Source organism: Urocampus carinirostris, chromosome 4 (genome assembly GCF_059441175.1).
Source record: "Urocampus carinirostris isolate Australia breed hairy pipefish chromosome 4, RoL_Ucar_1.0, whole genome shotgun sequence".
Lineage (NCBI taxonomy): Eukaryota > Metazoa > Chordata > Actinopteri > Syngnathiformes > Syngnathidae > Urocampus > Urocampus carinirostris.
Genome location: NC_142352.1, coordinates 9,404,295 through 9,417,541, shown reverse-complemented (window position 1 = coordinate 9,417,541; position 13,247 = coordinate 9,404,295). Strand labels below are relative to the sequence as shown.

Sequence of the window (13,247 nt, the reverse complement as noted above, 5' to 3'; positions counted from 1 at the left end):
AAGTGCTACAAAGCACAAGGAATAATACAAACTACATAGATTCAGTGGCCAAACCACTCCATCTTCTTCTCATTTTCTTGCCCAGCCTTTTTCAAGGTTTGTGGTTTTTGGGGGTACCCGTATCAGGTCAGCTCTGTCTAGGTCAGTGGTGTCAAACTCATTTTAACTCGGGGGCCACACGATAGAACAAATATTCTGTCGGGGGCCGGACAAGTAGATTAAAGAGAAAGAAAAAGAGATAAAGAAATAAGAGAAAGAGGGAGGGAAAAGAAGAGGGTGGGACAAATAAAGAAAAAGAGAGAGAGGGAGAGAGCATGAGAAACAAAAGTTAAAAAGTTGTGAGAGAGGGGGGAAAAGAAAGGGAGAGGAAGAAAGAAATCCAAAGAGAAATAGAAAGACAGATGGAGATAAAAGAGAAAAGAAAGCGGAAAGGGTATGAAGAGAGAAAGAGAAAAGAGAGAAAAGGAAAAAAGGAAGTTAGAGCAAAAGAGGTTAAAAGAAACAGAGAGAGAAAGAGACAAAGAGCAACAAAGGAAGAGAAAAAGAGAGACACAGAGAGTGAAAGAGACAGAGACAGAGTGGGAGAAAAGGGGTGGAAAAGAAAAAGAGAGAGAGAGAGAGAGAAAGATAAATACTAGTACAGTGTCTTTGTGAGAGGCACCTGGCTTAGGCAACATCTAGTTGACATATTTCAACCTGCAGCTTGTTTTTCTCTTGCGCTTCTCTGAGTGTTGTCTCGCGGGCCGGATTCAATCCCTTAGCGGGCCTGATCTGGCCCACGGGCCGCCTGTGGTCTAGGTGAACCTCATGTTATGCAAAATGCAAATGTATTGACTCACGACTGTTTAAAAAAGTTCATATATTTTCTGCTCATTATTCAAATGATTTTTATTTCTTCATGAAATAAGTTCTTTACCACAAGGAGGTGATGAATCATACACATGGTTGAAATTACAATAACAAGCTGGAAATTACAGTTAGGATGAACTTGAAAAACATCAGGAGGGTTTTAAGTAAAACACCCACAGATTCTACTTTCCATGCAGTCTCACCTCATGGCAGATGTTGCAAACACTTGTCCATTGGAGCCAGCTGCTAGCACGATTATTGAAGCAACCACAACAATCAGATCTGTGCACAAAATTAACAGTATTGCATTGGTAAAAGGCAAACATTTAAAAGACCTTTTTACTTGAACTGAAAATAAGAAAAAATACAGGGTGTTCCAAAAGCGTTGGCCACATGTGAAGTCCCTATACCTTTTGACTATAATTGGTGGTAAGGTCAGGGTTGGGTAGGGTTACTTTAACTTGATTACTTTTAATTACTTTTGGATAACTCCAATACCAAATATGCTAATAAAAGACAAAAAAACCTCATCTCATCTCATTAGCTACACCGCTTATCCTCAGTAGGGTCGCGGGGGTGCTGGAGCCCATCCCAGCAATCATCAGGCAGTGGGCGGGGGACACCCTGAACTGGTTGCCAGCCAATCGCAGGGCACACGGGGACAGACAACTCACTCGCCCATTCACACCTAGGACAATTTGGACCGGCCAATTCACCTGAAATGCATGTTTTTGGAATGTGGGAGGAAACCGGAGTGCACGGAGGAAACCCACGCAAGCACGGGGAGAACATACAAACTCCGCACAGGAAGTCTGGAGCTGGATTTGAACCCACACAGGAGGTTCCCAAGACATGAACTGTGCCGCACGTGCGCTAACCACTGCGCCGCCGTGCTGCCCCAAAAGAAACTAAATATGAATAAAATTATGACTCACAACACATAGTAAGCTTTCTCTCCTGGCTTTGATCTCTTTGATCTCCGGCAAAACTAACATAAAATGCGACAGAAACAAAATGAAAATAAATCCAAACAGCTTGCCAACATCATTGTTGCCGTTCCATGTGTTCCGTTACTCCCCAAGCCTGCACAAAATTTAGTCATTTTATTCATATTTAGTTTCTTTTGTCTTTTATTAGCATATTTGGTATTGGAGTAATCCAAAAGTAATTGAAAGTAATCCAGTTAAAGTAAACCTATCCAACCCTAAGTATTAAGGATTGATAATCAGAATATATAACATAACAACACTTTAAAATTAAATTTATTATAAATCTACTTATAACTTTCATTGCATGTATATCATATCACTCTTCTCAATCTGCCTTTAGTATGTACCTGTATCTTCATTCGTGCAATGTTTGCGTTGCATCGTCTGCTCCAAGCCACGTGAACTCCTCTTTCCACAATACTTTTAATGTATGTTTATGTTTTGTAGCGTCATAAAATTTGTTAGCTTCTTTTGAATCTTTTTTTCTGGGGCTGAGGTTTTGGCTTGATTCATAACCAATTATCCATTTTTCTTGTGTTCTCTGTGCGTCTACTTTGGAAAATGAATTTCCAAACCGAACGAAGATTTCGAAATCGGAATAAAGCAAAGGTTTAATTTGAAAAATAATATAAAATAAAAAATAAAAACGAAAGATTTAGTTTTTCTTTGTTGAAAAACGTTGTGTAAGTTATACGCCCGACGAAAAAGATGCACGCCCCGGGCGTCCGGGCAGACGTTATTTCAGACACTGCTAACACATATTAAAATGCATATCTATCAATACTTTTTCATGGTAAATATTATAATGAACAAATCCAATCACAAGTACATCTTTGGCTATTGACATCAAGAAAGGCAAAGCAATTCTACTTTCACTGGAATATTATTTGCTGGCTTTTAATAATGGATGTGCTCTCATATGTGAGTGTATAGATCAAACCAATGATGATGATTGGCTTCCTTGCAAATCGCAAACGTCCACAGAAGCCGACATATATACTGCGACATCCTGCTGCCCAAATTCTGAAGATGTACTCCAATCCTAAGAAGACCACAAACGATATTTCCTACGGAGGAAAAATAAAAAATGTAAAGAAAAAAAATATAAACATTTATATCATACGTGAAAATGTTGGGACTTTCATTTAGACCAGAGGTCTCAAACTCAAACTCAGATCATCAATGTCAATGCAGGGTCACTGAAGTTACCTTTAATCCACAAGGAACGATAACAAGCAAAAGCCATTTTGGTCTATTACTTTCGCAACCACCGACGACAACAACGCAAAAAAACCCAACCTGTGTTGCAATTTTGCGCTGTTCTCCACAGTATGGTTGCCCCTGCACTGTCGTCTAGAAATATAGGGCTCACATTTTTGGGACCGAGCCCTCATGTACATTTCCTTCTGGTGCAGTAGTAAATACGTGTTCGTCATTTTAATCTCCAGCTTGAATAGTCACATGATCCGTAAAAACGTGACATAAACAGAGCAGAGCAGAAGCAAAAACAACTCAGCTGAAAATGCTGTCAAATGTGGCTTGTACAAAGACAAAATTGAGTCTCGTTATTAAATTTGAGCATGCATTATTCTTTTGGTAAGGTGCACTTTGTAGATCATTGGTGTACTCATGTATCCAGTATCCAGTATCGATCCTGTATGTCTCATCCTGTCCGGTATCTTGCTCCAGTCTCCAGTATCCGGTATCTATCCCACCTGTCTCGTCCCGTCCGGTATCTTGCTCCAGTCTCTAGTATCCGGTATCGATCCCGTCTGTCTCGTCCTGTCCGGTATCTTGCTCCAGTATCCAGTACCCTGTATTGATTCTGTTTGTCCTGCCCTGTCTTGTATCTTGCTAGTGTATCCAGTATCTGGCATCAATCCCATCTGTCCCGTCCTGTCTGGTATCTTGCTCCAGTATCCAGTATCGGTCCCGTGTGTCCCGTCCTGTCCGGTATCCTGCTCGTGTAACCAGCTTCTGGTATCGATCTCGTCAGTCCCGTCCTGTCCCGTATCTTGCTGTTGTATTCAGTACCCAGTATCGATCCCGTCTGTCTTGTCCAGTTTCAATCTCTTTGTGTTCGTGTTTGTGTTCCCGCGCACAACTGCCCCATTACAGTAAAATAAAGCTTGTGTGAAAACGTTACGCGTCTGGGTCCACCGTCTGTTCGGCTTCTGACACTGTTTGCCATCTACATGGGAGTATTTTGGCTTCACACCTGAAATAATGCGGACTATTAGGTTTCTAATTATAAAAGACAAAGATTCTGATATCCTTTGAGAAACAAGATTGACCTACACAGGTTTAAAGGTGCACCGTTAAATGCAACACAATACAGAACCCTGCAAGATAGTGTTTTCAAACGTAGAGTATTTGTCTTGATTTCCATCACTTGTTATGCTGAAGATTCGTTCAAGAAAGGCACAGTGGAGTGCAAATCCGGCTGCTGAACATTCGTGGAAATAAATCTTGACTAACCATGTATGTAACCTTGAAGCCACAAAGATAAGCAGGTTGTCTACTGAAGACTGGCTTATTTATGAAATACCACTAGTGTGTATTTGGAGTGGGCTAGTTAAGGCATTTATTGTGGGAATTCAGATCAACAACTCGATTTTTTTGTTTCAATAACTTTGAAAGAGAGCATAATACAATCGTAATCGTATACTGCAACGCGTATATATATATATATATATATATATATATATATATATATATATATATATATATATATATATATATATATATATATATATATATATATATATGTAGTCGGTGACTGTCCTCGGTGTGCTCCAGGTCCATTTAAATGCCCTTACTGAATAGGAAGGACACGAACTTCTGCTCAACCGATACGGTCTCTTCTTTGCCGTTCTCCCCAACTTGATGTTTATACCGTTGATGAGTACACTGTCACCCCAGTATGTAATTCTCCGGCTTCTGGAGGCACAGAGGTTGTACCTCCTCCAGAAGCCCCAGAAGCAACTACTGTCGTAATCTTACTGCCGCCATATCCTTGCACAGCGAGTCGATTGAGGCTTTAAGGTCCTTGTAGGGCCTCTCTTCGGCGGAATACTGGCATATATGCCTGGTGTTTTTTTGGCAAGCTAGCTTGTCGCTGCGGCAAGCAACTCACAAGCACAGGCCGGAGATCGAGATGGGCCGGAGATCGATGACGATGGACCGGGGATCTACAACCATAAATGATTCCATCGGGTTGTAATTTTTTCGTTTTTTCGTTTGTAGATCATAATGTCAGGAAAAGAGAATGAAAATCTTGTTTAGTTATTCTGTGTGGCTACACAAACTTTAGGTAAATTCTTTTTACATTTTTGATAGTTCAATATACTTTAATCAAGACACACACACTCTTGGATTTTTGGAGTTTTTGTTTTCTAATCATTTACAGAAGAAGGTCTTGGTTCCGGTCTACTGGGAGGGGGCGGACCCCTGTGGTGGAGTTGTCACGGCCACTTTTAATGCACAAATGCTAGCCAACACACTCTCCCTAACCCCACATTCCACCGGTATCAGTCAGATAACATATCGATATGATTGATTTAAAACACAGTATTCACTTCACATGTCTTGACATTGTTTGATCATTTTCTGAGATTGCAAAACTGAATTCTGACCAAACGTGGAATACTCTACAGTGGTATTGAATCTAATTGATTTAGAAGTGGTGAGCACGGAGCAACGCAAAAACTGCCGCCACAGTCCAACACAATACAGCTTTTAAGCATCAAAAATGAGACACATCATTAGCAGGTTAAAACAAAAAGCTAAATAGAGTTTGACTTGTTTTGCTAAGAAACCTCCAGGTAAGAGCTATTTATTGGACAATTGAAATCAACACTCACCAACCAGAAGAGCGCGGAGAATGCATATTTCTCATGCACGGGAATGGTTGACAGAATACTGAGAATCAGGCAAGCAATAACTATGAGGAACCTGAAAAAAAGGATGGAAAAATGTTTAGCACAGTTATTATTGTTACAATCTGGTTACAGCAAGACTTTATGTCTCATCTTACACACATATACATATATGTAAACGGGTAGATGCTGGACGGGACAGACAAACGGGATCGATACCGGATACCAAAGACTGGAGCAAGATACCGAACAGGACGAGACAGGCGGGATCGATACCGCAGACTGGAGCAAGATACCGGACAGGACGAGACAGGCCGGATCGATATCGGATACTGGAGACTGGAGCAAGATACCGGACAGGAGGAGATAGGCAGGATCGATACCGGATACTGGATACACAAGCAGGATACCGGACAGAGTCAAAACACAAGTCTTGCAAGTGCAGAGGTTCGTTGACAGACTGACAAAGAGTAAATGAGAGCACTGAGTTTAAATAGGATGGAAGCCAATCTGGAAACGAGCCGCAGCTGGCACTAAACGGGCGGGGCCAAGTGAGGACAATGGGCAACCATGAAAAAATCCAGATACAAAAAAAAATCTTATTTTGATAGTACAGAGTGAAAGAAAATGGGGTCTGAGTGATATTAAGGGATTAGAACCATTATTAAGAGACAACAATTAACCTTTCTTTATTATTAATATTATTATAATTATTAGAATCATTATCATAACTGTTATTCACTGTTATGATCACTGTTATTATTTGTGTCCAAATGATATTTAGTGATTAGTAGCATTATAGAAATAATAGATGGTTAAAAATAAATAATACACAGTGTCCCTTTTGGTATGTTATGGTAGGACACAGCAATGATCTTACAGTAATATAACATGCATATTACATTAATCATTATTTATAAATATGAGCATCTTCTATTGTGGGTAATATAATACACAAAAAAAAATATGACCAGTGAACACCAATGTTCCCTCTAATTTTCCACGGGTCTGAGCGTTCACACAAAGTCTGTGAGCAACGCTTGAAACCACAGTGAGCAACCATAATCCCAAGTGTGGCAAGATCATTATTTCTCAAACATGTCCAAAACTTGACATCAAGTTACATTTTGCTGAGTTTCCGGCAATGCAAAATTATTTTTCTCTTTTGAATGAATTGACTCATGTACTATTGCAAAGGTTGTACGGCCTACAAACGTCGTTTGTTCTTACAATTCTTTCACAAGATATCCATTTCTTTTTATTTCCTGATATATTTTGTCACATAATATTAACATTTTCGGGGGCTTATTTAGTCGGTTGTAAGATACAGAACTGTACTTGATCACATTTTTTAGTGGAAGTACAATGTTGGCAACAAGATTCACTTGATATAATTGGAAATTATTTGAATACAACACAAACTTTTTCTTCTTTTTTCCGTGTTTTTTGTTCTAATCTCATTGTTTATTTTTTCCGAGCTGTTACTTTTTTCTATTTGTTCTCTATTTACTTTTTTTTTCCTACATTTCTTTCTTTTCTTTTTTTCTGGCTTTTTTCTAAAATTTTCCTTCTTTTTTTCTCTTCCTTTTGTTTTTATTTTTCTCAGCTTTTCACTACTTTTTCATTTTGGTATTTTTTTTTTCTTTTTGTTTTATTTCCCCATTCCTTTAAGTCATTTTGTGCATAATTTTACATACTATTTGGTCATGTTGGGATTAAAGAAGCAAAAACAACCTGAAGAGCCGTTTGGGACCCGAGCCGAAGAAGCCGGTTCCCCGACAAACTCTACTAACTTTACTCAACTTCATTCTCCTTCGACTCGACTTCAAAATACCGCATTTAGGACACAACGTATTTTTACCTTCATGCACTGTAACTTTGACTTTGTCGCTTTTTCATTAGTAATTTTGAGCCCTCATTTTTGTGCGCTGGCTAGATTTTCTTGTGCGCTGAGAATGTGCGAGCAGTGCGCAATTGCGCACGCGCGCAGCTTAGAGGGAACTCTGGTGACCACTATGATTTAACAAAAACGTTGAACAAAATAACAAGAAAAAAGGGTCTTTCTTTAGTCACTGTGATGTCAAGAAGAAGCACTTTTGACTGTCTCTCATTGATGACGGTACAGTCTTCTTTTGTATTCCTATGGCATATCGGATTGGCTTATCTCGATAACACAGTCTTCAGTGCCTTAAGCTATATTGGCACAAAGCTGATAATATTTGGACTATTTTCCAGCAGCCCTTAAACCGCTCCATTTATACAGTATATGAGCTGATGCAATTGCAAGTGCAGCAGAAAGAGGTTAAATTTTTTTCTTATCTTTTTTCCACAGCCTGAGCAACATAAACCTTTTTATGCATTGATGCATTGCAAATTTGGGCAAAGGGCTCTTTTCTCATTTTGTATGAAACTTGTTAACTGGCGTTTGCCTGTCAGCTGAAAATGTTTGGTAGGGGCGGATCGTTTCAAATATCACTACTATTGCTACCAAGCAAGTAGTTGAATCGATATTATAGCCCTGGAATAGATACTTCCTGTCCTTTCTCACCCAGCACCCTTGGCCACTCTCTAAGTGTATGCCTGTTTAGGTGACTGGCAGGCACACTTTTTGCAACTCTCCCTAACTGGCCTGCTGCTGCGTCCTGCATGGCAGGGAAAAGAAAGAGCCTAATCTATTTGCCCACCCATACCGGACGCAAAAACGACGGAGGCAAATAGGAAGCGCTGCCCAGTGTGGACAGCAAAGGACAATGCCATGTGTAATCTGTGTGGTTAAGTGGTTTTCGATTGTGGCAACCCCACATATTTACATAAACACATGCAAGAACTCACTCTGCAGACAGCAAGAACATGTAACCTGTTCCTGAACAAAAACCTGTAGATCTGTTTACTATGGCAGCAGAGCCAATGAGAGACAATTTATACTTTGTTTGCATTACTGACTCTTTTTTCAAAATATTGCACGATTGGAGGTATTTTACTTCTCTAATTGACATTGTTAAAACAGGATTTGTCATGATTACTGATGTGAATCACCTGTGCCTGCACCTTTGGCGCCAACTACCTCGGACACTGATTGGCTCCCTGTCATTAATCGAACCCACTCCTATCTGTCCCTTTTTGTCAGTCTGTCTGTGAACCTCAGTTAACACTAGGCAAGCCTTTTTCGACCCTGACTCCCATCTGTTTTTTGCTCCCATCTGTCCCCCGGCTTCGACCCGTTTTTATTCCTAACTACTCTCCCGTCCCGGCTTTCGACCACTTTTTGTCCCCAACCACGTCAACTCTCCTTTTCTGGCTTACGACTTGCTTCCGAACCCGACCACGTTTTTGCCCTCCTGTCCCGGTTACTGACTCATTTTTCCGTTCCCGAAACCGCCATCGCTCGCCACAGAAGATCCACTTCCGCGTTCGAAGCGACCTGCTTCCCGCGTCCAGCAATCACTGCATCATGGGCGCAACCAATGTTCCCTGTAATTTTCCACGGGTCTGAGCGTTCACACAAAGTCGGTGAGCAAAGCTTGAAACAACAGTGAGCAACCATAATCCCAAGTGTGGCAAGATAATTAATTATCAAACATGTCCAAAACTTGACATCAAGTTACATTTTGCTGAGTTTCTGGCAATACAAAATTATTATCCTTTTGTTTCTTTTTTTCTCAGGTTTTCACTACTTTTTCATTTTGGTATTTTTTTTCTTTTTTGTTCTATTCCCCCCTTCCTTTAAGTCATGTTGTGCATAATTTTACATAATATTTGGTCATGTTGGGATTAAAGAAGCAAAAACAACCTGAAGAGCCGTTTAGGACCCGAAAGAGCAGGTTCCTTTTAGTGAGCCGAGCCGAAGAAGCCGGTTCTCTACTAACTTTACTCAACTTCGTTCTACTTCGACTCAACTTCAAAATACAGCATTCAGGACACAACTTCAGGGGAACCCGTGTATTTTTACCTTCATGCACAGTAACTTTGACTTAAGTCGCTTCTTAATTAGTAATGTTGAGCCCTCATTTTTGTGCGCTGGCTAGATTTTCTTGTGCGCTGAGAAAAGCTTAGAGGGAACACTGGGCGCAACCCTTTCTTTTTCTTCCAATAAAACTTGAGACGTGAGAAACGCAACACAAGTGGGTCCTGTCTCCGTTCTGGTCCTGACAATATTTGTATTTCCATTACTGTGCTGCAGACGTGCTAGCTACTCAGTCACCAGTAGCGTATCGCCCAAAACTATTTTTTGGGGTCTTACGTTTTAAAGGGGATACATTCAACAGAATCAAGTTTTCGGTCATTTTTGGTCCAATCACCCATTTATGAAAAATCCAGCCCAATAATAGACTGCTGCTTGACCTATTTTCTCTTCTGCAAAAAATCAGGCCATTGTTCAGTTATCTTTGCTTTCTCACAGTGATCAGCCGAGAGACTGTAACATCTATATCAGCAGGTGCCAGGAGGATAGCCTGTTCTTTTTATATATTATTTATCTGCATATGAGGTAGTACAGGCAAATATAATAAATACATGTTTTTTTAAAATCTATGTAAAATTACACTGCAAAAATAATAACATTAATCGAGTTCAAATCAAATGATTTTATTTATTATTTTATTTTACTACAAAAAGTAATAAAAAAAGTTGACTTGTTGTATAACTGGTAGATCCTTTTGCTCACTTCTAAGTGTTGTGTTAGCCATTTTTCAAGAAAATAGAGATACAAAGTCAAGTCATTTTTATTTGTATAGCCCTTAATCACAAAGAGTCTCAAAGGGATGCACAGGTTATTGCACAGACTATTCTTTCAGACTATTATTTCACCATCCCCTGATCTGGAAACAACATGAGGGCAAGGAAAAACTCAAAAACCTCAACATGAGGAAAATGAAGAAACTTTGAGACGGGACCGAACATGTGGTATCCGCCTTTTAAGATTACCAGGCAAAGGATGTTGCAATTACAAATAATTCAGAGATATTGTCCACAAAAAGTATATATATATATATATATATATATATATATATATATATATATATATATATATACATATATATATATATGTGTGTGTATAATAATAATAATAAATAAACAATAATAATAAAATAATAATGAAAAAATAAAACTAAAATTCAAAAATGGTTTTAAAACGCAGTCAAACTCCAAATTACAGCAAAAAATGGTACAATGTGATGGTTTTAGCTTTTAAGGCTTTTTCGTGCCTTGGTTCAAAAAATGTTAAGAAACACTGGTTTACTTACAATACACTAAATAGTATTCCAGATAACTTTCCTCTAATTTGATTAGAACCCAAAGTCGGCCTAAAGTCACCTAGCACACACATCTATGCACACAGCTGTTTTCCAGATACAAATGTCTGTGTATGGATAAAAAAGATAGATAGATAGAGTGAGTGAGTGAGTGAGTGAGTGAGTGAGTGAGTGAGTGAGTGAGTGAGTGAGAGAGATAGATAGATAGATAGATAGAGAGATAGAGTAAGAGTGAGAGTGAGAGATAGATAGAGAGAGGGTGAAGGAGAGATAGAGTGAGAGATAGAGAGATATATAGAGAGATAGAGTAAGAGTGAGTGAGAGATAGATAGATAGATGATAGATAGAGTGAGAGATAGATAGATAGATGATAGATAGAGTGAGAGATAGATAGATAGATAGATAGATAGAGTGAGAGATAGATAGATAGATAGATAGAGTGAGAGATAGATAGATAGAGTGAGAGTAAAAAATAGATTGATAGATAGAGTGAGAGTGATAAATAGATAGATAGATAGATAGAGAGATAGATATAGATAGAGATATAGAGATAGATAGATATAGATGGAGGGGGAGTGATAGATAGAGATAGAGAGATAGATAGATAGATAGATAGAGTGAGAGATAGAAAGATAGAGAGATGGAGAGAGAGTGATAGATAGATACATAGATAGATAGAGTGAGAGATAGAGAGATAGATAGATAGATAGATAGAGTGAGAGATAGAAAGATAGAGAGATGGAGAGAGAGTGATAGATAGATACATAGATAGATAGAGTGAGAGATAGATAGATAGATAGATAGATAGAGTGAGAGATAGATAGATAGATAGATAGATAGAGTGAGAGATAGATAGATAGACAGATAGATACTTTATTCATCCATAGTTGTAGCGCTGGGTGGATGGATGGAAATACAGACAGACAGACAGACAGACAGATAAAGTCTAGATAGAACAGGGGTAGCTGAGAGCTACTTTTTGTTACTGATTACTGCAAAGGGCACCAATGCAATTTGGAGACCCCTGAGACAGACAGACAGACAGACAGTCAGACAAACAGACATATATTTTGCATCATATGATGATAACCACACTCACACTGTGAAGTGATAGAGGAAACCCATCCAGCCGGACGGCCTCTCCAGCAAATTGTACACGTATCCTTGAAAAAAGGCGTAAGTGAAGGCCGGCCGACCTCTCCTGCTGCGCGCTGACACGCGTCCTGACATGCGAGGCTGAAGTAAGTAGGGCTGAAGGTGAATTTGCTGCGCTTCCTCCATGGCTGAGCGCTTCTTGAGGTCGTTCTCAGAAACCCCCCAGTCCGATAATCTCTTTTCTCGGGACTCATCTGGAGTCTTCAGCGCGGTCCCCCGAGAGCGGGCTAAATTTGACATCACGTCTTAACTGCTTGGTTTGCCTTCCGCCAGTTAGTTTTCTGACTGTAGTAGAAAGGAACTACTCAACTATTGCACAACTGCTCCTTTTTGGAAACAATATGCTCCCTTGCTTAGCATGCAAGGGGGGCGGGACCAACATTCCATTGAGTGCAGTGTGTTTGGAGCCAAGTTACCCTATTTTTTCATTCAGAAATCAGAAAAACCGTCAGAAGGAAACTTAAAATTGAATCTCTGTAGCTTATATTAGCAAAACAAAGTCGTTTTCTGTCATGATTGCCCTATTTGGAACACCTGTGGCAGCTTGATTGGCGCCAACAGCCCAGGCAAGCTGATTGGTGGCCACACCCTTCTTAAGCCCCTGACTGCAGTTCAAACTTTGTCAGATCGTTGCGAGCTTTTGTGTTTCACTCAGTGAGCGTTCCTGTCCGACTCCATCCCTGTTAAAACCTACTTCCTGCCTGATTCCCGTTTTCGACCCGTTTCTGAACCTGACTACGCCTGTTCTGCCTGCCGCCTGCCTACGACCACTATTACGAACTTTACATCGCCTCTGATCTCCAGCCCTGGTCAAACGGCTTGCCATTCCCGCCTGTCTTCTTCCGACACGGAAGTGTCACTCCCGCCTTGCTCGTTCCCGCTCTACGCCAGTCTTCGGATCAGGCAATCAAGCAAGCCTTACTCTTACTCTCTTTCAATAAAATCTGAGAAACGCATGCAATTGAGTCCTGTGTCCGATCTGGTCTGTGGCAGTTTTCAGTAAAACACAGACAAAGAAAACACATTTTCCATTCATATTTTTACTCACTCATTGTGACACTGGCCTGTTGTTAATGATTGCAATTCACCTTACTCGTGATAATAAACCTAACAAGCACAACGTG

The 13,247-nt window shown here is 39.9% G+C and overlaps 1 protein-coding gene across 2 annotated transcripts in view; it reads right to left on the bottom strand.

The window, feature by feature from the left end:
• The window catches only part of LOC148366796 (potassium voltage-gated channel subfamily KQT member 1-like), a 50,124-nt gene extending 37,508 nt beyond the window's left edge, over positions 1-12,616 (bottom strand). For both annotated transcript variants that reach the window (XR_015850241.1, XM_088333598.1), the window contains exons 1-4: positions 12,068-12,616; positions 5,702-5,792; positions 2,779-2,905; positions 1,053-1,131 (exon numbers count right to left, since the gene is read on the bottom strand). Coding sequence is in view for 1 of the 2 variants with exons in the window: in XM_088333598.1 (XP_088189724.1) it covers positions 1,053-1,131; positions 2,779-2,905; positions 5,702-5,792; positions 12,068-12,363 (593 nt within the window). In the remaining variant the exon portion in view is untranslated. The remainder of the gene's footprint in view (positions 1-1,052; positions 1,132-2,778; positions 2,906-5,701; positions 5,793-12,067) is intronic.
• Between the last annotated feature and the right edge of the window lie 631 nt (positions 12,617-13,247).